Source organism: Pristiophorus japonicus, chromosome 10, assembly GCF_044704955.1.
Source record: "Pristiophorus japonicus isolate sPriJap1 chromosome 10, sPriJap1.hap1, whole genome shotgun sequence".
In the NCBI taxonomy this organism is placed as follows: Eukaryota; Metazoa; Chordata; class Chondrichthyes; family Pristiophoridae; genus Pristiophorus; species Pristiophorus japonicus.
In genome coordinates, this window is record NC_091986.1 from 137,714,822 (window position 1) to 137,739,018 (window position 24,197).

The following is a 24,197-nucleotide window of genomic DNA, read 5'->3' on the forward strand; positions in this document are numbered from 1 at the left end:
TCCTGCTACTGCTTCTTTCATAATGGACTCTAACATTTTCCCAACCACAGATGTTAGACTAACTGGTCTATGGTTTCCCGCTTTTTGTCTGCCTCCTTTTTTAAATAGGGGCGTTATATTTACAGTTTTCCAATCTGCTGGGACCTCCCCAGAATCCAGGGAATTTTGGTAAATTACAACCAATGCATCCACAATCCCTGCTGCTACTTCTCTTAAGACGCTAGGATTAAGTTCCAAAGTAAAAAAGTCATGCAGCATTGGAGTAGAATCCGGAGGAAGATGGGAAGAGCAGGAACAATTCACAGCTAGCTCAGCGAGTGTGTGAAAAATTCCCAGCAGCGGAGTGGAGAACTGAGGACCCAGGAGCTGGTCGGGCTCGAGATTACGGACATCCCAGCAGAAACTATGGCCATATAAAACTGCTCTGACGGTGGAGATCCAATTATAATTCCAGATTACACCGTGGTAATATTTTGCAGAAAGAAATAAAAGAATATGTTTGAGATGCTATTTATTGGCATCATCATATATTTCAAAACTAGCACATTTTCTGAAAAACATTTCACTAAAGAGTGATTCCTGTGAAGGTTTTGGCAAATCATTAAAGAATGGACACATGCTTTGAGCTCTTCAATCTTCTTGAAATGAGCTGCAGGGGTTGACTAAACTATCTTTCCCTTTTTAATTTAATTTAATTTATAGCATGACGGTGCTCTCTCCTTTCATTTTACAGTTAATTTTTGATACATAATCATTTTAAAGAGTCAATTAATATATTTTTTAATTATCCTGCAGAAATTTGAAGAAGCTGTTGCGTACTGGATGAGCGTGTACCAAGGCACTCGCACTCACGATGATCACTCCCGGTATTACAATCAACACCATTATGATGAGAATTCTCCAATTGGCTCTTATTATCCCCAATCTATGCGCTATGGTGCGAATGTCAACTACGATGACTATTAAAGCAATAAGATATAATCAATAAGTAGTATGTTATATAGCTTTTTCTCACCTGTTGGCACATCTTTTTCGATTATCGATTCATAATTTGGAAATGCAGGAATCTGACTTTTGTATTTGCTTCATAAACAATTACAAACGCAAATAGTTTCTCACATCCAAATACTTCATTCTTCTAAAACTTGGTATATGTTAATCATCTAGAAGCAATTTCCTACATATTACAAACTGAATGTTGTAACTATAGTAAACAACTTCATGTGGATTATTTAGAACACAACAAATTACAGAAATAAAGGTTATTGAATACTGGGATAATTCCTTGAATGTGTATCTACAGTTTCTGAAATTTGTTTTCTATGCTTTCTAAAATGGTATTCTGTATTTTCTGATTAAACTTTTTTTTAAAAAGTGCATATTTTAGCAATACAAGTCTTCATGACAAAGTATTAATAGTTTTCCTCGGGTGAACATTAGGCTCAATAATCTCATCCCTTTTGAATCCTTGCCATCTACATGAGGAAATATTTATTTACCCACTCTGTTCTTTCATCTACCTATTCAATCTAATCTTAAATGTTAACATACTTTCTGCCTTAACCACTAGCCCTAGAAATGAACTCCACAGCCTCACAGTGTGTGAAGTTTCTCTGACACTCAGTTCTCTTGCATTTAATTTCTTATCTATGGTCATATGTAGTCCCTCGGAATCGAGGAAGACTTGCTTCCACTATTAAAATGAGTCCTGAGGTGGCTGAACAGTCCAATACGAGAACCACAGTCCCTGTCACAGGTGGGACAGATAGTTGTTGAGGGTAAGGGAGGGTGGGACAGGTTTGCCACACGCACTTTCTGCTGCCTGCGCTTGATTTCTGCATGCTGTAGGCGATGAGAGTCGAGGTGCTCGGTGCCCTCCCGAATGCACTGCCTCCACTTAGGGTGGAATTTGGCCAAGGACTCCCAGATGCCAGTGGGCATGTTGCACTTTATCAGGGAGGCTTTGAGTGTGTCCTTGGAATGTTTCCTCTGCCCACCTTTGGCTCGTTTGCCGTGAAGGAGTTCCGAGTAGAGCACTTGCTTTGGAAGTCTCGTGTCTGGCATGTGGACAATGTGGCTGTCATGTATGTTACCACAATGTAACACCACTGTATTACTGTATACGTGCAACCTAGATGCATACCTTGACCACTAGGGGTGAACTTGTGGGAGACACTCCTTACCTGAACACACAGGTATAAAAAGGGAGGTCCCACGCAGGGTCATTGTCTTTGGAGTCCTGTGAATAAAGAGTTAAGGTCACAGAGTGACCTTGTCCCCAGAAGGTGCCTCATGTGGTTTCATACTGTAGAGTAAGGACTTTACATTGGCGACGAGAAACGGGAATTCAGGGCCCACGAGAATGGCCACCGGGAGCACAGAGGAACGGTACTGTGCTGGGGAAGACTGGGCCGATTTTGTTGAGAGGCTTCAGCAAAGCTTCGTTACAAAAGAATGGCTGGGGGATGCAGCGGCCGACAAGCGAAGGGCTCAACTTTTGACCAGCTGCGGACCAAAGATTTACGCGCTCATGAAGGACTTACTAGCACCCGAAAAGCTGGCGGACAAAACCTTTGAAGAACTTAGCAAATTGATCGGGGAGCACCTCAAACCGGCGAGTAGCATACATATGGCCCGACACAGATTCTACACCCACCGACGTCGTGAAGGACAGAGCATACCGGACTTCGTAGCGGACCTCCGGCATTTGGCATGCCTCTAAGTTCACAGACGCCTGCTGGGGGGAGATGCTAAGGGACTTCTTTATCGAGGGTATCGGTCATGAGGGAATTTTCCGCAAATTAATTGAGACCAAGGATTTGATCATGGAAGCAGCGGCGTTGATGGCTCAAACGTTCATGGCGGGGGAGGAAGAGATGAAAATAATATACGCGCGCAATTCTGCCTCTAATGCAGCGATGGATCAGGGAGTCAACATCATCAATGCGACTCAGAGCAGGCAGACAGGCAGGGGAAGTCTGACTCTCCCCAAGCAGCAATAGACCCCAGAGTAGGATTTCAAAAGAGGCAATGGCAGGCTGAACGGACATTCACGCCATCACAGTGGACAATGCGGTCCGGGATTGGGCCATTGACACCCACTAATAGGGTACTTAAGAGCAGTCAATAGGACAGTCAGCGTGGAATGCCTGGCCATAGTCCCTTTGTCCCCAACAATGGAAACTTTAACTCATGCTGAAGGTGTGGGGGAAAACACTCAGCTAGATCTTGCAGATTTCAACAGTTTGTCTGCAGGAACTGCAATCTCAGTGGCCAATTAGCTCGAATGTGCAGGAAGTCTGCTACCAGACTAATATATGAGGTGGATGGACCAGAAAAGAGTTCTTTGAGGGCAAATCGATGGACGCCGAGGTTCAGCGGTCCATGTGGCGAATATTCACAGTTCATACACCAGAATGCCACCAATGATGATGAGGGTTTTATTAAACGGTATCGCTGTACGCATGGAGCTGGACACTGGGGCCAGCCAGTCACTCATGGGCGTTCAGCAATTTGAGAAGCTATGGCCACTTGAAGCCAATTGACCCAAATTAGCACATATTGAGACACAATTACGGACTTACACTAAAGAAATCATTCCGGTGCTAGGCAGTGCAATGTTGGCTGTCACACACAATGGGTTAGTGAATCGGTTGCCACTCTGGATTGTCCCGGGCAATGGTCCCGCACTGTTGGGGAGGAGCTGGTTAGCCGAGATGAACTGGAAATAGAGGGATGTTCACGCAATGTCATCTGTGGAGCGAAGTTCGTGCTCACAAGTCCTACAACAATTCGATTCACTATTCCAACCTGGCATTGGGACTTTCAAAGGCACTAAAATAGTGATACACATCACACTGGATGCCAGGCCAGTGCACCACAAAGCCTGAGCGGTGCCCTATGTGATGCGGGAAAAGATAGAGAGCGAATTGGGCTGGCTGTTGAGAGAGGGCATCATCTCGCCTGTTGAATTCAGCGACTGGGCGAGCCCCATCGTTCCCGTCCTAAAAGCCGATGGCTCTGTCAGGATCTGTGGCGACTACAAGGTCACCATCAATCGGGTGTCCCTACAAGATCAATACCCGCTCCCGTGAGTGGGGGACCTATTCACCACGCTGGCAGGCGGCAAGCTGTTCACCAAGTTGGACCTCACTTCAGCCTATATGACCCAGAAACTGGCCGCCAAATCTAAACTACTGACCACCATCACCACGCACAAAAGATTGTTCGTTTATAACAGATGCCCGTTTGGCATTTGATCAGCGGCCGCGATTTTTCAACGAAACATGGAAAGCCTGCTTAAATCCATTCCTGGAACGATCGTATTCCAGGACGACATCCTCATCACGGGTCGAGAGACCGAGGAACACCTCCACAACCTGGAGGAGGTGCTACGCCGACTGCACCGGGTAGGCCTGCGACTCAAGAAGTCTAAATGTGTGATCTTAGCTCCTGAGGTTGAGTTTCTGGACAGGAGGGTTGCAGCAGATGGGATTCAGCCCACCGAATCCAAAACAGAGGTGATTCGATGAGCACCCAGGCCCTCCAATACATCGGAGTTGCGTTCATTCCTGGGACTGTTGAACTATTTCGGGAACTTTCTGCCGAACTTGAGCACGTTGTTGGAGCCACTGCACGTGCTCCTGCGTAAGGGTTGCGATTGATTTTGGGGGGACTGTCAGGATTGGGCTTTTGATCTGGCGGGAAACCTACTTTGTTCAAACAAGTTGTTGGCCCTGTACGACCCCTATAAAAAATTGGTTCTGACATGTGATGCATCGTCCTATGGGGTTGGGTGCATGTTGCAGCAGGGCAATGCTGAGGGTCAATTACAACCTGTAGCTTATGCCTCCAGGTCGTGCTCTCAAGCAGAACGGGGATATGGGATGATCGAGCAGGAAGCGCTTGCGTGTGTCTATGGTGTAAAAAAAATGCATCAGTACCTCTTTGGTAGAAAGTTTGAATTAGAGACGGACCACAATCCATTAACATCCCTGTTGTCAGACAGCAAGGCTATCAATGCCAACGCATCAGCTCGCATACAGCGATGGGCTCTCACGCAGGCTGCTTATGACTATTCCATCTGGCACCGGCCTGGCACAGAAAATTGTGCTGACGTGCTCAGCAGGCTTCCACTGGCCACCACTGAGGGGGCAGCGGAGCAAAGCACCGAGATGGTCATGGCTGTCGATGCCTTTGACAGCGCAGGCTCCCCCATCACAGCCCGCCAGATCAAAATCTGGACAAACAGAGATCCCCTCCTATCCATGATTAAGAAATGTGTCCTGACTGGGGATTCAGCGCCCGCACACAGAACATGCCCTGAGGCAGTCAGACCGTTCCACAGACGGATGGATGAGCTCTCCATCCAAGCCGACTGCCTACTATGGGGCAGCCGGGTAGTTATGCCCCAGAAGGGCAGGGAGGCATTCATCAGGGAACTCCACAGCGAGCACCCAGGCATTGTGCTGATGAAGGCCATTGCCCGGTCACACGTTTGGTGGCCTGGAATTGATTCAGACCTGGAACACTGTGTTCGCAGGTGCACGACGTGTGCCCAGCTGGGTAATGCCCCCAGAGAGGCCCCGCTCAGCCCGTGGCCCTGGCCCACCAGGTCATGGTCACGCATTCATGTTGACTACGTGGGCCCGTTCATGGGAAAGATGTTATTGTAGTAGATGCATACTCGAAATGGATCGAGTGCAACATTCTGAATTCATGCACGTCATCCACCACCGTGGAAAGCCTACGTGCGATCTTTGCAACCCATGGCTTGCCGGACATTCTGGTTAGTGATAATGGCCCATGTTTCACAAGCTACGAATTCCAAGAGTTTATCTCGGGCAATGGCATCAACCATGTCAGGACTGCGCCGTTCAAGCTGGCCTCCAATGGCTAGTGGAACGTGCGGTCCAAATCATTAAGCAAGGTATGCTCAGGATTCAAGGACCCTCCCTACAATGCCGCATATCGCATCTCCTGCTGGCCTATAGATCCTGACTGCACTCGCTCACGGGGGTCCCGCCCGCAGAGCTACTAATGAAACGGACGCTCAAAACTCGGTTGTCCCTCATTCACCCAGTCCTGACCGATATAATTGAGGGTAAGCGCAAGTCACAAAATGAGTACCATGACCGTAATTCGAGGGGGAGATGTATAGAAATAAATGATCCTGTATTCATCCTCAATCAAGCCATGGGGCTCAAATGGCTTGAGGGCACTGTAATTGACAAAGAAGGGAATAGGGTCATCGTGGTAAAACTCAACAATGGTCAGATATGCCGTAAGCATCTGGACCAAGTAAAAAAAAAAGGTTCAGCATCGACACGGAGGAACCTGAAGAAGACCATGAGATGGAGCTCACCACACCACCAATGAACAAGCAACAAGAGCAATCAGAAGAATGCACAGTCCCTGCGGTCAGCCCGGACAGGCCAGAATCACCACAGGTGACAGACGCTCACATCAGTGTCCAACAACCAGAGCCCGAACTGCGGCGCTCCACGGGGGAGCGTAAACCACCTGAAAGAATAAACCTATGATCCCAATAAGACTTTGGGGGGGAAGGTGATGTCATGTATGTAACCACAATGTAACACCACTGTATTACTGTCTACTCTCAACCTAGATGCACACCTTGACCACAAGGGGTGAACTTGTGGGAGACACTCCTTACCTGATCACACAGGTATAAAAAGGGAGGTCCCACACAGGGTCATCGTCTTTGGAGTTCTGTGAATAAAGAGTTAAGGTCACAGAGTGACCTTGTCCCCAGAATGTGCCTCGTGTGGTTTCATGTTGTGTTGTCGGAACTGGAAAATTTTAGCTATAAAGAAAGTTTGGATAGGCTGGCTTTGTTTTCTTTGGAACAAAGGAGGCTGAAGGGAGACCTTATTAAGGTGTATAAAATGATGAGGAGCCTGGATAGAGTGGATAGGAAGGACCCATTCCCCTTAGCAGAGGGGTCAACAATCAGGGGGCATAAATTTAAAGTAATTGGTAGAAGGTTTAGAAGGGATTTGAGGAGACATTTCTTCACCCAAAGGGTGATGGGGGTCTGGAACTCACTGCCTGAAAGGGTGGTAGAGGCAGAAAACCTCACCACATTTAACACGTCCAACAAATGTCAAATCCTTCAGGAGAGCAGGGGCTACACTGAAGGGGAGAGGGGTTCATGGGAAGCAACAGTAATATTAAAATTAAAGTGATAGAAAGAACTTGCTTTAATATAGCAACCTCAGGACGTTCCAAAGCACTTTACAGCCATTGAAGTACTTTTGAAGTTTTTGAAGAGGTGGTTGCAGAGATAGTGGCCTGCCCAGCAGAGCAGATCAAGTGTGGTCAGTGCTTCAATGCTGGGGATGTTGGCCTGGTCGAGGACACTAATGTTGGTCTGTCCTCCCCGGGGATTTGTAGGATCTTGCGGAGACATCGTTGGTGGTATTTCTCCAGCGACTTGAGGTGTCTACTGTACATGGTCCATGTCTCTGAGCCATATACGAGGGCAGGTATTACTATAGACTATGAGCTTGATGGCAGATTTGAGGACCTGGTCTTTGACCAATCCTTTCCTCAGGTGGCCGAAGACTGCACTGACGTACTGGAGGCGGTGTTGAATCTCATCGTCAATGTCTGCTCTTGTTGATAAGAGGCTTCCGAGGTATGGAACATGGGCCATGTCCGTTGTGCCCTGTAGGGGACGAAATCCGCACTGTGACTCCGGGAGGAGCTCCTTGGCCACAGGGAGAAGACGGTTGAAGAGGACTCTAGCGACGACTTTCCCAGTGGCTGATAACGGAGATTTTTCTGTAGTTGCCGCAGTTGGACTTGTCCCCCCTTTTAAAGATGGTCACAATTACTGCATCTCTGAGATCTCCCGGCATGCTCTCCTCCTTCCAGATGAGAGAGATGAGGTCATGTATTCGCGCCAACAGTGCCTCTCCGCCATACTTCAGTGCCTCAGCAGGGATTCCATCCGCTCCCGTAGCCTTGTTGTTCTTAAGCTGTCTTATGGCTTTTCCTACCTCGTGCAGTTTTGGGGTTTTCCACGACGCCGTCTGGGCCTCCTCCTCTTCTATGACAGCAGTTGGCCTTTCCTCCTCCTTCAGAGATGACTGGGCCTCTACTTCCCCACTGGTGACCTGGCCTCTTTTGACTGGTGAGCATCATGGCTGTGACCTTCCACTCGGAACTCCAGTGTTATCTATGGTACCTTGGCCTTGACCCCCCCTAACTACTGGAAACAGTCTGCATCTATCTACCCTGCCCCATCCTTTCAAACTTTTTAATAGTTCTATTATATAACCTGTACTGTGTGTTGTTCTAATCAAAAATGATCCAATTTTTCAGGTCTTTCTTCATATTGTATCATGCCAGGCAGCAACTGTAATGCACCCTCTCCAGATCTCCAGGTTTTATAGATTTGTCATTATCTTTTGCCCTTTTTATTCTAAACCTCAAGATAAAACATATAATTCTATCAGCCTTCACTAGTCTGTGAACTATTCCGCTGCTCCAAATCCTCCTGCTCTTCTACAGCACTCAGCCTACTTCTATGTAGTATAATTACTGCTGCTGTTTGTAAACCAAAATGCACCACCTTGTACTTACTGATACTGAATGCCATCTGCCATTATCTTATAAATATCCTTTTGCAGTTTCTTTTGGTCTACTAAATAATTAACTATACCTGCTATTTTAGTATCATATGCAAGTTTTACATAGGCTTACATAGGATATACAGCCATTCAGCCTAACCAGTCCATGCCGGCGTTATTGCTCCACTCGAGCCTCCTTCCATCTTTCCTCATTTAACTCCATCAGCAAAACCCTTTATTCCCTTCTCCCTCGTATGTTATCCACCAGTGGTATAGCTGTACTTATGAGGGATAACATATTGGTGGTATAAAAAGGTGACACAGCTATCAGTTAGACAGAAATAAACTCCATATGGATAGTGATAAAAGATAATAAAGGATCAATCACACTAATAGGTGTAGTCTACAGACCACCTAATACTGGAAGGGAGGTGGAGGAAGAAATATGCAGACAAATTTGGGAAATTAGTAAAAAAAACATAGAATAATCATGGGGGATTTCAACTACCCCAAAATTAATTGGCCAGAAGATGTAGGTAAAGCGGATAAGGGAATAGCGTTCCTACAATGTGTAAAGGACTCTTTTCTAACCCAATATGTAAAAAGCCAAATAAGGGAGGATTCACTGCTGGATCTTGTAATGAGGAATGAACTAGAGCAAATAAGAGAAGTAAAAGTAGGGAAACATCTGGGCAAAAGTGACTATAATATTAATATCCTTCAGGATAATAATCGAGAAGGAGATAAGTATTACGAAAATCAGAGTAGTAGATTGGAGAAAATCAGCTTTTGAGGGGCTGAGAATAGAACTTGAGAAAATAAAATGGATGACAATATTGGCAAACAAAGATGTGGAACAGCAATGGGAAACATTTAAAACAGTGTTCAATGGAGTCCAGCAAAAATATATTCCGCTAAAAAAACAAGAAGATAAACCTTAATGAGACACCATAGATGAATAAAGACATAAGGGAGAATTTGAGGACAAGGAAAGAGGCATACACTAAATACATGGATAGCAGGGGAGAGCATGACATTAGAGAAGAGATTAGGAGATAAGGCAAAAAACAATTAGGAAGGCAAAGAGGGACTATGAAATTAAATTATTAAGGAACATAAAACAAAATAGTAAAATATTCTAAAGGCACATACATTTTTTTTTAAAGTTGGGATGGGAATAGGGCTACTAGGGGATGGACAGGCCAAAATCACAGGCAGCAATAGTGAAATGGCAGAAATATTAAATAATTATTTTGCTTCAGTATTTACCAGGGAGACCGATCAGGTGGACATGACATTGAATGATGAGATTAGAAATACGATAACATATTTAAAATAAAAAGAGGAGATATATTAAATAAACTAATCAAATTCAAAGAGGATAAATCCCTGGTCCGGACAGACTACATCCACGCATTTTAAAAGAATCTAGGGCAGAGATAGCAGAGGCACTATTACATATATTTAATAATTCATAAGAAAAAGGTGTGGTGCCAGAGGACTAGTGGATAATTAATGTAATATCTATATTTAAGAAGGGAGATAGAATATGTCCAAGGTACTATAGACCAGTCAGCTTAACATCGGTGGTAGGAAAAATAATAGAGTCCCTACTAAAGGAGAAAATAAAAGAACATCTAGGAATCAAAAATATAATAGTCAGCATGGATTTAAAAAGGGAAAGTCTTGCTTGACCAACCTCATAGAATTTTTTGAAGCAGTAACATAGAAAGTGGACACAGATAATGCAGTAGATGCAATTTATCTAGATTTCCAAAAGGCCTTAGGTAAGGTGCCACATAATAGACTCCAATCACCGACCTGGATTATAATGACGTCCAATCCAGTCGCCCTCTTCACTGCCGTCGCTCTCCTGTACCAGCTCGCGCTGCTCCCTGGAGTGGTATGCTCCTTTTAAGGTCCCGACCTGCTGCAGATGTACCTCGCTGGTCATCGTAATCCAGGTTGGTGATTGGAGCATGGGCAGATATAGCACGAGAGGCGGCAAACAGCAGAGGAGCGGCGAGAGCGATGTGATTGGGGCTCAGGAGAGGTGTAAGTTCGGGATCCAGAAGAAGTGAGGGCCCAGGGGCAGCACGGGCCAGCCCACACTGCGATATGTGTGCGCGCTACGTCCATGCAGCAGAGCTGGTCTCCAGTCGTCTTGGATAATCCTTGCCATTGGACCAAGATCTAGCTCTGTCAAGCCCATGTGGTGGCTGGTGTGCAACGGCCACCGCACTTTAAAAAAAATCCACACACAGGCATCTTCCACCCTTCAACATGTAGTTCTGGACCTGGAATATTAGGTCCTTCATTGAAACACCTGTGAACTCATCCCTTTTTGGCGTGGAAGCAAGTCATCCTCGATACGAGGGACTGCCTAAGAAGAAGAAGAACATAATGGACTAATGAATAAGGTCAGAGAATGTGGAGTCAGGAGACAAGTAGTAGAATGGATAACTAGCTGGCTTCAAGACAGAAAGCAGAGAGCAGGGGTAAAGGGCCACTATTCAGAGTGGCAGAAGGTGGGAAATGGTGTTCCACAAGGATCAGTGCTGGAACCACTGTTGTTCATAATTTATATTAATGATTTAGAAGTTGGAATCAAATTTTGTCATCACTTCCTGTAGATCTATATTCAATTCATTAACATACAGAGTAACCAGAAGTGACCCCCTCTAAGGGCCACTACTACCCACTTCCAACCACTACAAAACTGACCTTCATACAGTTTTTACACTTCTAACCAATTTTTAATCCAGTTTGCTATCCTTTCCATAATACCTTACCCATTAATCTTCTTCAATAATCTTCTGTGTGGTACCTTGTCAAAGACTTTTCTAAAGTCCATATACACTACATCCGTTACACTTTCCCCATCTACCTTGGCTGTTACCTCCTCAAAAAATTCTGAGGTTTGGCAAGTACTATCATCCCTTTTGAAATCTGTGCTGGTTGGTTTTAACTATTTTCTCTGGATGGAAGTTCATCCTTAAAGATTCTTCCCTATTGAGCTAACTGGCCTGTAATTACCTGTATCAGCTCCATCTCCATTTTTAAAAATGGGTACTGCACTTTACACTCTCCGGTCCTCTACACACAATAGAGCTGTGAAATATAATTTCTAATGCCTTTATAAATTCCTTCAAGATCCTAGGATGTATCAGGCAGGTCATCGTGTTAGCTTAAATAACATCTAAAATCCTTTTATCCATCATATCACTCATCTCGCACTCAACCACTGCAGGATTCACTTCCTCTCCGATATCCTTCTGTTAAATTACTTATTAATACATCTGCCATTTTTTGATCATCCCCTACAAATTGACTATATATATTCAGTGAACATTAGCTGAGGCTGGTGAAGGAGTAGTCTGCCTAGATTGTAGCACAATACAATAGAACCGCTTAACACATTTTCATCTTTGTTTTGAATAAAAGTTAAAAATAAATCGGAGGATAGAAATTACTGTCGGCAGTGTTACTTCCAAACGCTTTGACCAATCTCTCTGCTCATCCAATGAAATTATTAATTCCTCTATTCTGTTGGGATGAGGAATATAGTGTAATTTCTACCCTGTTGTCTTGATTAAAAATATTTATTTATTTTAATTTGAAAATGCAGATCCATGTTGGAGCAGTGAAAGGGATTAAAGCCAGTGGGAGAGAATCAGTGGCCTCCTGTCTTCTTCCATGCAGTGTGACTCCTCATCCTCATCTTCCCCAGCAGCGCCTGCCTCTGTCTTCAACCACTCAGAGAAAAAGTAGCAAAGAGGGATATAGAAACACTTTCAGAGACAGTACCAGAGAGAGAGAAACAGAGAGCGGGGGGGAAAAAAACACCTGCCGGGCTAGAGAGGAGAAAACTACAAATATAGAGGTCATTGAGTAAGGAAATAATGAGAATTATACATGCAGGCATATATATGTGTAGGTAGATGGACAGATAAGAAGAAGAAAAATAAATAAAAGCAACCCACAGCCACACATGAGGCCAGGCTTTGTGTTTGGTCATTTACAGCCATGAATTAAAGTGCTGCACATGTGGAGCTGCCCAGGATTGGTCCAAGTCAGCATGGATTTATGAAAGGGAAATCATGCTTGACAAATCTTCGGGAATTTTTTGAGGATGTAACTAGTAGAGTGGACAAGGAAGAACCAGTGGATGTGGTGTATTTGGACTTTCAAAAGGCTTTTCACAAGGCCCCACACAAGAGATTGATGTACAAAATTAAAGCACATGGTACTGGGGGTAATGTACTGACATGGATAGAGAACTGGTTGGCAGACAGGAAGCAGAGAGTCAGGATAAACGGGTCCTTTCCAGAATGGCAGGCAGTGACTAGTAGGATGCCGCAGGGCTCAGTGCTGGGACCCCAGCTATTTACAATATACATTAATGATTTAGATGAAGGAATTGAGTGTAATATCTCCAAGCTTGCAGACGACACTAAGCTGGTTGGCAGTGTGAGCTGTGAGGAGGATGCTAAGAGGCTGCAGAGTGCCTTGAATAGGTTAGGTGAGTGGACAAATGCATGGCAGATGCAGTATACTGTGGATAAATGTGAGGTTATCCACTTTGGTGGCAAAAACACGAAGGCAGAATATTATCTGAATGGCGGCAGATTAGGAAAAGGGGAGGTGCAACGAGATCTGGGTGTCATGGTACATCAGTCATTGAAAGTTGGCATGCAGGTACAGCAGGCGGTGAAGAAAGCAAATGGTAAGTTGGCCTTCATAGCTAGGGGATTTGAGTATAGGAGCAGGGAGGTCTTACTGCAGTTATACAGGGTCTTGGTGAGGCCTCACCTGGAATAATGTGTTCTGTTTTGGTCTCCTAATCTGAGGAAGAATGTTCTTGCTATTGAGGGAGTGCAGCGAAGGTTCACCAGACTGATTCCCGGGACGACAGGACTAACATATGAGGAGAGACTGGATCGACTGGGCCTGTATTCACTGGAGTTTAGAAGAATGAGAGGGGATCTCATAGAAACATATAAAATACTGACGGGACTGGACAGGTTAGATGCAGGAAGAATGTTCCCGATGTTGGGGAAGTCCAGAACCAGGGGACACAGTCTAAGGATAAGGGGTAAGCCATTTAGGACCGAGATGAGGAGAAACTTCTTCACTCAGAGAGTTGTTAACCTGTGGTTTTCCCTGCCGCAGAGAGTTGTTGATGCCAGTTCGTTGGATATATTCAAGAGGGAGTTAGATGTGGCCCTTACGATTAAAGGGATCAAGGGGTGTGGAGAGAAAGCAGGGAAGAGGTACTGAGGTGATGATCAGCCATGATCTTATTGAAAGGTGGTGCAGGCTCAAAGGGCTGAATGGACTACTCCTGCACCTATTTCCATGTTTCTATGTTTCTATGAATATGTGTTTACTGCAAAATATGAAAATAAAAATCAGTTTGCTCCAATAAAAATATGACCACCCCTGAAACATCACAGGAGATTCTCCTGAGGTCCCCATCATAGCTGTCAGTGTTCAACCAATTCAGTTCACTCCACGTGACATTGAATTAATACACTAGAGGAGGACTAATTTAAGTAAGTTGAAAAGGGATCTGGCCCAATTGGATTAGAATGAAAGGTTAGAAAGTAAAATGGTAAATGAGCAATGGGAGACTTTCGAAGAAGAGATATTTTGGATACAGAATGGACACATTCTCTCAAGGTGAAAAGGAAGAACATCCAAAGCTAGAGCTCCCTGGATGACTAAAGATATTAGCCTAGAAATTTGTGACCACCACAAAAGCTGCAGGTGACAACGTAGTCGGGTGTCAACGGCCGCTGAAAATGGTGGCGCTGGCAGGACTGAAAAACTGGTGCTGGGGACTAGTTAACATTAGCCCAGCGCTTAACTCACAGTGCAATGCTGTCCCGGTGGTGTTGGTCCCAGTGGTGTTTGTCCTGGTAGGATCAAATGTAGCATGGCCAAAGCATTATTGCAGCTGGAACAGCTTCTCTGAAAGCGAGGCTGTCATTTCAGAAAGCATTGTTGGTTTCTTAAAGGGGCAATGCCTTCTGAAATAAAAAAAAATAAAAATGATGTAAAAATATGCAGTTTTTAGCCCTTGCATCTCAACTTCCTTCTGAAGAAAACATTAAAAATAATTCATAAATGGGAGTCTTCAGCATTTAAAGTACCTAAAATAATGGGAAAAGTGCTTCGGCACCAACACAAGTGGCCCCTCAAGCCAGGGAACGAGCACCCAGAGTCTCGCACTCAGCACTTCAGCTTTGTACAGGGGTCAACACTGCAAGAGAGATCCTCTACCCACAGGGGCCAGGAGGCCCTCCAGAAAGAACGATGTGGGACCACATCACCGAAGCAGTCACTGCCAGCAGTTGCCAAAGCTGCTGCATGATCTCAGACTAGTGGTCAAGGTCAGTGAATGCATCTTCAAAAGCCGTCTCCTACCAACTGCACCACAAGCTTCACACACTTTTCAATGTACAACTCCCCTGCCTCCCCCCAAAATCATTCACCTACTAACAATCTGTTCTGAACATGAGGCACACCTCACATTCCTAGTTTCATTTCACCCTCTTGGAGGAGATGGTGCTGGCCATTCTTGGCAGGGGCATGTCTGAGCCCTTGGCTAGCGACGGGGCTGAAAGGATATAAGATGCTCACTTGCACCTCTTGCTTTCTCACCCTCCCCTCACCACAAGTGCACCCTTGTGCCTTCAACATTTCACACACCCAAGAAATGCAGCCTGCCCAGTGAGGGATGCAGAGGAAGAGGAGGAGGAACACTGACAGTCGATTTTACACTCACAGCCACCAGCTCCTCGAGGTCGTTCTGCAAGGCCAACTGTAGTGTCCCCCATTAAATCAGCAGCCTTCCATCAGCCATGCTGCAGCCAGTGTGGTAGCACTGTGTGACATCAGTAGGATAGGCTAAGGCACATACAAGATAGTCTCCACCAGTTGCACCCTCTAGTGGTGCCAGCATGTATGTACACGGTGTGAGGGAATGTACAAGGATACTGAGTTGATTTCTTGATGTAATATTGGATGGAAATATGTATAAAGGTGGATTGGAACATTTGCTTTGTGGTGGCTTTTATTTCAGCATTGGGGCCAAAAGGATGCTGTGATGGTCAGTAACGGAGGGAAGGTAAGGTGTAGGACAAATATTGAAAGGGGAATTGAGGTTGTGGTCACTGGTACTGGAGGCAGATGATTCCATCCAGATTATCCTGGCCAGAAAGGGCCTGTCTGGGTTGCTTGCTCCTCTTCTGTTAAAAAAGCAAGCCTGAAGGCTTTGTGTCTTAATGCAAGGAGTATCCGCAATAAGGTGGATGAATTAAGTGTGCAAATAGATGTTAACAAATATGATGTGATTGGGATTACGGAGACGTGGCTCCAGGATGATCAGGGCTGGGAACTCAACATCCAGGGATATTCAACATTCAGGAAGGATAGAATAAAAGGAAAAGGAGGTGGGGTAGCATTGCTGGTTAAAGAGGAGATTAATGCGATAGTTAGGGAAAACATTAGCTTGGATGATGTGGAATCTATATGGGTAGAGCTGCAGAACACTAAAGGGCAAAAAACGTTAGTGGGAGTTGTGTACAGACCTCCAAACAGTAGTAGTGATGTTGGGGAGGGCATCAAACAGGAAATTAGGAGTGCATGCAATAAAGGAGTAGCAGTTATAATGGGTGACTTTAATATGCACATAGATTGGGCTAGCCAAACTGGAAGCAATACGGTGGAGGAGGATTTCCTGGAGTGCATAAGGGATGGTTTTCGAGACCAATATGTCGAGGAACCAACTAGGGGGGAGGCCATCTTAGACTGGGTGTTGTGTAATGAGAGAGGATTAATTAACAATCTCATTGTGCGAGGCCCCTTGGGGAAGAGTGACCATAATATGGTGGAATTCTGCATTAGGATGGAGAATGAAACAGTTAATTCAGAGACCATGGTCCAGAACTTAAAGAAGGGTAACTTTGAAGGTATGAGGCGTGAATTGGCTAAGATAGATTGGCGAATGATACTTAAGGGGTTGACTGTGGATGGGCAATGGCAGACATTTAGAGACCGCATGGATGAATTACAACAATTGTACATTCCTGTCTGGCATAAAAATAAAAAAGGGAAGGTGGCTCAACCGTGGCTATCAAGGGAAATCAGGGATAGTATTAAAGCCAAGGAAGTGGCATACAAATTGGCCAGAAATAGCAGCGAACCTGGGGACTGGGAGAAATTTAGAACTCAGCAGAGGAGGACAAAGGGTTTGATTAGGGCAGGGAAAATGGAGTACGAGAAGAAGCTTGCAGGGAACATTAAGGCGGATTGCAAAAGTTTCTATAGGTATGTAAAGAAAAAAAGGTTAGTAAAGACAAACGTAGGTCCCCTGCAGTCAGAATCAGGGGAAGTCATAACGGGGAACAAAGAAATGGCAGACCAATTGAACAAGTACTTTGGTTCAGTATTCACTAAGGAGGACACAAACAACCTTCTGGATATAAAAGGGGTCAGAGGGTCTAGTAAGGAGGAGGAACTGAGGGAAATCTTTATTAGTCAGGAAATTGTGTTGGGGAAATTGATGGGATTGAAGGCCGATAAATCCCCAGGGCCTGATGGACTGCATCCCAGAGTACTTAAGGAGGTGGCCTTGGAAATAGCGGATGCATTGACAGTAATTTTCCAACATTCCATTGACTCTGGATCAGTTCCTATCGAGTGGAGGGTAGCCAATGTAACCCCACTTTTTAAAAAAGGAGGGAGAGAGAAATCAGGGAATTATAGACCGGTCAGCCTGACCTCAGTAGTGGGTAAAATGATGGAATCAATTATTAAGGATGTCATAGCAGCGCATTTGGAAAATGGTGACTTGATAGGTCCAAGTCAGCATGGATTTGTGAAAGGGAGATCATGCTTGACAAATCTTCTGGAATTTTTTGAGGATGTTTCCAATAAAGTGGACAAAGGAGAACCAGTTGATGTGGTACATTTGGACTTTCAGAAGGCTTTCGACAAGGTCCCACACAGGAGATTAATGTGCAAAGTTAAAGCACATGGGATTGGGGGTAGTGTGCTGACGTGGATTGAGAACTGGTTGTCAGACAGGAAGCAAAGAGTAGGAGTAAATGGGTACTTTTCAGAATGGCAGGCAGTGACTAGTGGGGTACCGCAAGGTTCTGTGCTGGGGCCCCAGCTGTTTACACTGTACATTAATGATTTAGACGAGGGGATTAAATGTAGTATCTCCAAATTTGCGGATGACACTAAGTTGGGTGGCAGTGTGAGCTGCGAGGAGGATGCTATGAGGCTGCAGAGTGACTTGGATAGGTTAGATGAGTGGGCAAATGCGTGGCAGATGAAGTATAATGTGGATAAATGTGAGGTTATCCACTTTGGTGGTAAAAACAGAGAGACAGACTATTATCTGAATGGTGACAGATTAGGAAGGGGGAAGGTGCAGTGAGACCTGGGTGTCATGGTACATCAGTCATTGAAGGTTGGCATGCAGGTACAGCAGGCGGTTAAGAAAGCAAATGGCATGTTGGCCTTCATAGCGAGGGGATTTGAGTACAGGGGCAGGGAGGTGTTGCTACAGTTGTATAGGGCCTTGGTGAGGCCACACCTGGAGTATTGTGTACAGTTTTGGTCTCCTAACTTGAGGAAGGACGTTATTGCTATTGAGGGAGTGCAGCGAAGATTCACCAGACTGATTCCCGGGATGGTGGGACTGACCTATCAAGAAAGACTGGATCAACTGGGCTTGTACTCACTGGAGTTCAGAAGAGTGAGAGGGGACCTCATAGAAACGTTTAAAATTCTGACGGGTTTGGACAGGTTGGATGCAGGAAGAATGTTCCCAATGTTGGGGAAGTCCAGAACCAGGGGACACAGTCTAAGGATAAGGGGTAAGCCATTTAGGACCGAGATGAGGAGAAACTTCTTCACCCAGAGAGTGGTGAACCTGCGAAATTCTCTACCACAGAAAGTAGTTGAGGCCAATTCACTAAATATATTCAAAAGGGAGTTAGATGAAGTCCTTACTACTCGGGGGATCAAGGGGTATGGCGAGAAAGCAGGAAGGGGGTACTGAAGTTTCATGTTCAGCCATGAATTCATTGAATGGCGGTGCAGGCTAGAAGGGCTGAATGGCCTGCTCCTGCACCTATTTTCTATGTTTCTATGTTTCTGTGTCTTCCTTTTTCATCCATGAGAAAATAATGTAAATCTGAAACAAAAGCATAAAATGCTGGAAAAATTCAGCAGGTCAGGCAGCATCTTGACCCTAAACGTACAGAACAGAATCATAGAATGTTTACAGCACAGAAGGAGGCCATGCAAATTGTCGAGCGTGTACAAAATTTGCAGACAACAATAATTTGCTCAGATGAAACCATTCCTTTTTTTTTTAAACTCTGGTTATTTCATATTCCATCCGTTTCTATCTGAATTGATAGCATATTGAAAACAAGCAGCAACCAAGCGAAAAAGCAAATCCCTTACATCACAGAACTCTTCCTGGACAGAAATTTCAAACTAAGAAAATATAACAAAATCTTTCCACTCAGTGATATGGTGCCAGTCATCTGATGCCTCACTAAATTTATCTGATGAATAGCTGAGACATGCACTCCAGGGTGCTTCCAGTTTCAATCACTGTCTGTTGTAGCTTGTCCTGCCCAGTTAGCTCTCAGCCCAGGGAATGCAACAGGTACTAAAATTAGCATCAGTGCTCCTGATTTGAGGAAAGAATAATGCAGGTTTCTGTTGTATGCTGACTATGGATGTACTCTGTGTGTAGTCACTGTGAGATTGTATAAGATGGAGACTTGTTTACCTGATGTATGATCAATAAGGTTCACACCGTGTACATACATGCTGGCACCACTAGAGGGTGCAACAGGTGGGGACCGGGGGTTTCCTGCCCTGATGGCAGGGCCCTGTATAAAAGGCTGCACACCGTGCTTGCACAGTACTCTGGAGTTTGGAATAAAGATCACTACAGTTTGAGTACAACACATTGCCTTGTGGAGTCATTCATAAGTACGTTATAGACATAACAGTTTCCTGGTCTTAAATGTTATTAAGCAACCCCTCCTGAAAGTGCATGCCTGAGAACATGTGAACTTGATTCTCTCTCCACAGATGTTGCCTAACCTGCTGAGTATTTCCAGCATTTTCTGTCTTCTCAGAGGCCTTCCTTTACTATCCAAGGCCTTGCAAGCATCCAGTAGCACTCACTGCACACTTCAACATTTTTTAACATGTATTGCACCGTACTTCAATAAAATAAAAAAAATCCAGTCCAAAAGCTTAAATGCAAACTTAACTCAAAGGTGTGTGTGTGTCCCTTTAAGAGATGCTGACCTTGTTTCTGTCAGTCTGTTGAATGCTGGGTTTTCATGGCGAGCTTAGGATCCGATGCTGAACTCAGCGTTAAGGTCGAAGTTCGCTGAGGTGCCATTAAGTCGGAATGCACGTCACCCTCGCTTCATTTACATTTACAGGGCTAACACTATTGGCACCGAGGCTCTCACCAAAATTGAGGACGTCGAGTTCCGCGCCAGAGAAGGGCGCTAGAGTGGCGGCTGCCATTTTTCAACCAGGTTAGAAACATAGAAACATAAAAATATAGAAATTTACAGCGCAAAAGGAGGCCATTTCGGCCCATCGTGTCCACACCGGCCGACAAAGAGCCGCACGGCCCTAGGTCAGCAGCCCTGAAGGTTACATATAAACCTATGAACAATGAACAATGGCGGAAAGGCAAAGAGCACCCAGCCCAACCAGTCCACCTCACACAACTGCGACACCCTTTATACTGAAACCTTCTACACTCCACCCCAACCGGAGCCATATGATCTCCTAAGAGAGGCAAAAAATAGATAAAAACCCAGCCCAATTTAGAGAGAAACAAACTTGGGAAAATTCCTCTCTGACCCATCCAGGCGATCAAAACTAGTCCAGGAGATCACCCTGGCCGTATTTGAATCCCTGCAGTATTTACCATTCTATCTGCGCCTGCCAACAAAAGGTTATCCAGTCGAATCCCAATTACCAGCTCCAGGTCCGTAACCCTACAGGTTACGGCACTTTAAGTTTCCATCCAACCATCACTTAAAAATGGTGAAGGTTTCTGCATCCACCACTCTTCCAGGCAGTGAGTTCCAGATCCCCACAACCCTCTGGTAAAGAAGCCCCCCCTCAAATCCCCTCCAAACCTTTGTCTAACCACTTAAAAATTATGCCCCCTCGTAACACACCCCTCCACCAATGGAAATAGGCCTTTGCTATCCACCATGTCCAGGCCCCTCAATATTTTGTACACCTCAATGAGGTCTCCTCTCAACCTCCTCTGTTCCAATGAGAACAAACCCAGCCTATCCAATTTGTCCTTATAATTAAGATTATCCATTCCAGGCAGCATCCTAGTAAATCTCCTCTGCACCCTCTCCAGTGCAATCACGTCCTTCCTATAATACGGCGACCAGAACTGCATGCAGTACTCCAGCTGTGGCCTAACCAAAGTATACAATTTAAGCATAACCTCCCTGCTCTTATATTCTATGCCTCGGCCAATAAAGGCAAGCATTCCATATGCCTTCTTAACCACCTTATCCACCTGGCCTGCAACTTTCAAGGATCTGTGGACAAGCACTCCAAGGTCCCTTTGTTCATCTACATGATTAAGTGGCCTACCACTTAATGTGTATACCCTTTCCTTATTAGCCCTCCAAAAATGCATCACCTCACACTTCTCTGAATTAAATTCCATTTGCCATTGCTCTGCCCACCTGACCAGCAGATTGATATCCTCCTGCAGCCCATGACATAGCCAATTTTAGTATTGTCTGCAAACTTCTTAATCATACTCCCTATATTAAAATCTAAATCATTGATATATACCACAAAAAGCAAGGGACCCAGTATTGAGCCCTGCGAAACCCCACTGGAAACATCCTTCCAATCACAAACACATCCATTAATTATTACCCTTTGTTTCCTACCTCCAAGCCAATTTTGGATCTAACTAGCCACTTTGCCCTGGATCCCATGGGCTTTAACCTTCATGACCAATCTATGTTGTGAGACCCTATCAAAAGCTTTGATAAAGTCCATATACACTACATCGTACACACTACCCTCATTGACCCTGTTGGTTACCTCCTCAAAAAATTCAATCAGGTTAGTCAAACATGATCTTCCCTTAACAAATCCGTGCTGACTGTCCCTAATTAATCCTGGCCTTTCCAAATGTAGATTTATCCTGTCATTCAGGATTTTTTCCAATAATTTTCCCACCACTGAGGTTAGGCTGACAGGCCTGTAATTACTCGGCCTATCTTTTTTCCGTTCTTAAACAAGGGTACTACATTAGCAGTCCTCCAATCCTCCAGTACCATGTCCAAATCCAAAGAAGACTGGAAAATGATGGTCAAGGCCTCTGCTATTTCCGCTTTTACTTCGCTAAACCCTTTAATACTTCCTCTCTCACTATATTTATTTCATCCAGAATATCACATTCCTCCTCAATAGCAGTATCTGCTTTGCCCCTTTCCTTTGTGAAAACAGATGCAAAGTATTAATTAAGAATCTTCCCAACATTTTCTGCCTCCACACAAAATTTACCCTTGTTAAGCTCATAAATAAATTAATGTAACTGAATACTGTAGACAATGAGTAAGTGTGAACTTAGCTCCTTTATTCAGACTCCAGAGTGCCGGTACAGCATGGGAGGCCTGCTTATATACAGTGCTCCGAAGGAATGCTGGGATCCCTTGGGACTCCAACAGGTATGCCCTCTGGTGGCGGTGTGATACAGGTTGCTTAGAGTTACATACATAACATCACTCCCTCCCAAAGTCAATAGTATATTTATTTACAGGGTGAGACGATCTGGGGGTTTTCGCTCCCTTGTCGATCGTCTCGGTACAAATGCAGGTGTGGGTGAGTTGGTTGGTTCTTCGCTGGGCTGTTGGGCAGCTGGCCTTGCCGGGCTGCTGGGGATGGTGAGTTCAGCTTTGTGGTCGACCGTGATGTCAGTTGCCACTTGTGTGTGTGTTGGAGGGTCGAAGTTGGTGGTGTCCTCTTCGGGTTGCTCGTGGCTGTTTGTGAATCGCAGTTTGGTTTGGTCCAAATGCTTTCTGTAAGTTAGTCCATTAGCCAGTTTGACCTGAAACACCCTACTCCCTTCTTTGGCTGTGACTATGCCAGCAAGCCATTTGGGACCATGTCCATAGTTGAGTACAAATACAGGATCATTGACTTCAATATCGCGTGACAAATTTGCGCGATCTTGGTACATGCTTTGTTGATGCCACCTGCCCTTGACGTGATCATGGAGATTGGGGTGGACAAGAGAGAGCCTTGTTTTGAGCGCCCTTTTCATGAGCAGCTCGGTTGGGGGACCTGGTGAGTGAGTGGGGTCTGGTGCGGTAGCTGAGCAGGACAGGTGGGTCTGCAGGGAGCCTTCCGACACATGTTTCAAGCTTTGCTTGATGGTTTGGACTGCCCATTCTGCCTGGTCGTTGGATGCGGGCTTGAACGGGGCATATGTAATGTGCTTGATCCCATTGCGGGTCATGAATTCCTTGAATTCAGCACTGGTGAAGCACGGCCCATTGTCGCTGACTAGGACATCAGGCAGGCCGTGTGTGGCGAACATGGCTCGTCGGCTTTCGATGGTGGCAGTGGACGTGCTTACAGACATTATTACACACTCAAACCATTTTGAATAAGCATCCGCAACAACCAAAAACATTTTGCCGAGGAACGGGCCCCCAAAGTCCACTTGGATCCTACACCATGGTTTGGAGGGCCATGATCACAAACTTAGCGGTGCCTCTCTGGGTGCTTTGCTCAGTTGAGAGCAAGTGTTGCATTTGCGCATGCATGACTCCAAATCTGAGTCGATGCCGGGCCACCACACATGGAATCTGGCTATAGCTTTCATCATTCCTGTGGTGTATGTAACATACAAATCACTGACTCCACACCGTCTGGTGTTGATCTAACTGCTGTGACCTTAGTCCTTTTTTGAACAGCTCCAGAGTGGCCTTCAGGTGTGGTTGGCAGCCTTTTATACTGCCTCATGCAGGTACTTTCAGGTCTCCCACCACAGCGCCCTCTGTGGTGCACCATTGTACTTATCATACATTTATTGTACCAGAGCAATACACAACATCTCACTCCCCCCCCAGTTCAAAAAGCCGTTGCTTGAATCTCCTAAATCGAAAATCACGTTAGCCCATGGATCCATGTCTCTTTTTCTGGAACCTCGTGGTATCAACTCTTCCCGTGATTCATGTCCATGATTTAAAGCACAGTGACCATTCAGCATTGAAATATTAACTCTTATCAAGTTTCGGAATTCCTATCCATTGTTTTAAACGCAGTAACCATTCAGCATTGAAATATAATCTCTTATCGTAATTCACAGTTCATATCCATTATTTTAAACACGGTAACCATCCAGCATTAAAATATTAATACTTATCATAAATCCATCATCCTACATTCACATGGCACATTTAAACTCGCTCTTGCCTTACAAAAGTCTTTACGTGGGGACCGCCAATGGTGTAAGGCCCTTTTCAGACTCCTGGGAGCATTTCC

The 24,197-nt window shown here is 45.0% G+C and overlaps 1 protein-coding gene across 1 annotated transcript in view; it reads left to right on the forward strand.

Annotated features, from left to right (window-relative positions):
• LOC139274808 (augurin-like) overlaps positions 1–966 on the forward strand; it is a 99,143-nt gene extending 98,177 nt beyond the window's left edge. The window contains exon 5 of the mRNA XM_070891500.1: positions 796–966. Within this exon, the coding sequence (XP_070747601.1) occupies positions 796–966 (171 nt within the window). The remainder of the gene's footprint in view (positions 1–795) is intronic.
• Positions 967–24,197: the final 23,231 nt, after the last annotated feature.